The 3,397-nt window shown below is 33.3% G+C and overlaps 1 protein-coding gene across 1 annotated transcript; it reads right to left on the reverse strand.

The window, feature by feature from the left end:
* Positions 1 to 636: 636 nt before the first annotated feature.
* LOC111916333 (phosphoenolpyruvate carboxylase kinase 2) lies at positions 637 to 2,183 on the reverse strand. Its single transcript, XM_023911982.3, has 2 exons — positions 1,346 to 2,183; positions 637 to 1,155 (listed from the first exon to the last, which is right to left on the reverse strand). Exons 1-2 carry the CDS (start codon positions 2,133 to 2,135, stop codon positions 1,100 to 1,102), a joined length of 846 nt encoding a protein of 281 aa, XP_023767750.1. The 5' UTR covers positions 2,136 to 2,183; the 3' UTR covers positions 637 to 1,099.
* Positions 2,184 to 3,397: the final 1,214 nt, after the last annotated feature.

A 3,397-nucleotide genomic window follows, 5' to 3' on the forward strand; every position in this document is an offset into this window, starting at 1 on the left:
TTTATTAATATTTTCAACATGCCTAACACTCACATCTTGTCAACAATTGTTGAAGCTATGTTGCTTTCTTTTGATGTGCAAGTTCAAGTATGCCAACAAAAAATCATGTTAAAAAAAATAATGAAGCTGTCGGTAATCATCGAGTTCAAATTATTTATTTTGTTATACTTTTATATTTTTAAATGAATATTTTAAATTCGGTATGTTATTTTAGTTTCTATTTATTTTGAATATTTTATTAGAAAACATGAAAGACGAATTGAAAAATGGAATGGAAAATAATGATTCCATCCTTAAATTTGAGTGCTGTTTTTAGTTCGTCAGTAATTTGTTATTTTGAATTACTAAGTTTAACCTTGATGAACTAATTCTTTCGCTTTTTAAATAGTATTTTATATGACACTTTAATTTATAGCAAAAATCTTATAAAACATACAATCAATAATCACACGTCGAATATTTTAATCAAGTAGAGTATTAAATATGGTTTTTTTGCGTTTGATAGATATAAATTATTTAAGCATCATGAACATTATTGTAGTTACAACTGCACACCTCACCAAAAAATAAAAATAAACCCTTGTCATTTGAATCGTCAAGATTCCGATTCAAATTTTTTTAATTTTGCTTATAGAGTAGGGAATCTAAAAACTTATATTTCGCCATTAACAATTAAACAGACCTCTCAATATCAATTACACAACAACAAATTCATAGGAATTACAAGTCTATTATTCATATCCAGGGCAAACAAAACCAGATGAAGGAAAACAAAGGATTACATCTATCATCTCTCTGATTTCTCATCATCGGCCATGAACATTTACATAAACGCCTTATTTATCATAGCCTCTCTATTTTCTCTTCACTATATATACAAAACTCTTTACTTAGGTGCCTTCATCTTGATACAAGACCAAAAAAAAAAAAAAAAAAAAAAAAAAAAAAAAAAGACAAAGAAAATGCAGACTTCCTCAACTTAAAAGATTCATTGAACTTTCGCTCTCTCTCTTTCTTTCTGTTGACTCATCACGGATTAAAATCAACAGATGAAAAAACGCTTGTTGATTCTGGCCAGGAGTTGAAAATGGCTTTCTTCTCAGGTTAGATCCGCCATAGATCGGGGTTCGCCACCACTTACAACCCACGGGTGCCCTGTAGAGGGATTTACCAAAGTAATCTTAGAAATTTACCCAAATACCCATTCCCAAAAACTCTAATCAAAGTAAAAATAAGATTTACAACATTTACAAGATTTAGGGTATCTTGGATTATATGTAATACTTTTGTTTGTTTGTTTGATTTATGGAAGAAACAAACAGGAGATATCAGGTTTACGACTTACTCAGGACTTGCTCTGCAGATAATCTTCTGGAAACATCTTTGCATAACATCTTCCTCAGCAGATCCTTAGCTTCCGGCGAAACAGACCTGAAAATCCTTGTAGGGAACCGTAAATTTCCTCGCAAAACAGCCTCGAAAGTCTCAGCCGGCGTTTCACCGTAAAACGGAGGAACTCCAGCCAACATTATGTACAAAATCACACCAGCACTCCACACATCGACCTTCTCATTGTACTCCCTCCCAGATAAAACCTCCGGTGCAACATAGTAAGGCGTCCCTACCACTCCAGTCATCGTCCGCCTCTCATTCATCCCAAACCACTCCGCCGATCCAAAATCCGCCAGCTTCAAATTCCCTCTAGAATCGAACAAAACATTATCCGGCTTAATATCCCGATGCGCAATACCCAAACGATGACAATAACTAATCGACAACATCAACGGCGAGAAAATCGAAGCCGCTTCCGTCTCGGAAAACCCTTCGGCACGTTTGGATATACGATCGAAGAGGTCAGGAGTGTCACAGAGGTCAATAATCATGTGAAGGTAATTCTCTTCCTCGTAGAGACGGTGGATCTGGACGATGTTAGAGTTTCCTCCGAGAATATGGAGGATTTTAGGTTCTTTCTGGAGGCACTCACGGTCAGTTGGGTCAGCGAGGAGGCGCTTGTCGATGGATTTACAGGCGAACGAGTCTCCGGAGACGGTGGAGTAACAGCGGTAGACGATCCCGAAGCGACCTCGGCCGATCTCCTCGCAGACTTGATAATCGTTGTTGAGAGCTTCGGTCATGTTAGGTTGGTTTGATTGGTGGGTGGTTGTTACGGAGAGAAGGAGGAGCATGTGGCATTTATAACAGAAACCGCCTCCGTATTTTTCGTCAGGGATGCGAATATTCCAATTCAAGGTGTTGAAAAAGATTTCTGGTGTGGAATTCAGAATAAGCATGTGTACATGTTGCTTTACATGTTGTACTTTTATCCCAGCATTTGTGGATTTAGTTTTTTCCCATCTAATATAAAGAGTTTTATTATTTTTGAAAAAAATATTATAAGAAATATCTTAAATCGTCGATAAACCCAAATTATCGATAAATACAAAAAAATTTGTAAAAGTTTAATAAATTTCTGATTTTGTTTTGTTACTTAGATTTAACAAGTCATAATTTAGTTGTATTTTTTAGGATTAGATTTTCAATTTTCTTATGAATTTAATATAAACTTTAAACTTCATAGACAATTTTAAAACATTTCAAATAGTATCTTTTTCCAAAAGTAATAATTTTGATCTTCCTAAAGTGAGTAAACAACTATACCTTTTATTATTATATATTAATATCAAATGAAAATCACAAAAATATGTGGTGCTTTCTCATCAATTCATTTAATTATGATGCATTTTAAATAAAAAGAAACATAAACTTGAAATACAATATTAGAGGTTAATTGAAAAGGGTTTGTGAAAAATTATTGCATTAGAGGAAGTCTTTAAGACTAAGTTTTAAACAATACAGTGTAATGAATGCTAATATAGCAAAATAACAATCTTTTTAAAATGTTTATCACTGAAACTACTTTAGAAATAAGTTAAAAATGTTACGTACCAAAATTGTTCTCTTTGGTATCTAATAATGTACTACAAATTAAAATATATCTATGATCTGGATATGTATTAAAAATATAACATTGTTTAAAGGATTTGAATCAAATTTGTACTACTCTATCTTTTAACAAATGATTATTGATTAGCACATAGATAACACAGATTACGGTATCATGGTTTATCAAAGTGTATTTTAAATGTTTGATTATCATATAAGCTTCTTTTGGATTATAAAATCCGAATTTACGAATAATTTGCTTCTAGAAAAAGGTATGTCGATTTAAAAGTGGTGATATGTATAGAATAGGAAGGTTAATTGAGAGTGAAAGGGCGAGTGTGTACGAAACCGTAATTGGGCGGTTGATTGAAAGAACAGGTTTTTTGGTTGTTTCTAGACACATGGTGGACCTGCCTTCTTCAGCGTAACCAATTACGTCATTCAATCCTCCTAC

Source organism: Lactuca sativa, chromosome 2 (assembly GCF_002870075.4).
Source record: "Lactuca sativa cultivar Salinas chromosome 2, Lsat_Salinas_v11, whole genome shotgun sequence".
NCBI lineage: Eukaryota > Viridiplantae > Streptophyta > Magnoliopsida > Asterales > Asteraceae > Lactuca > Lactuca sativa.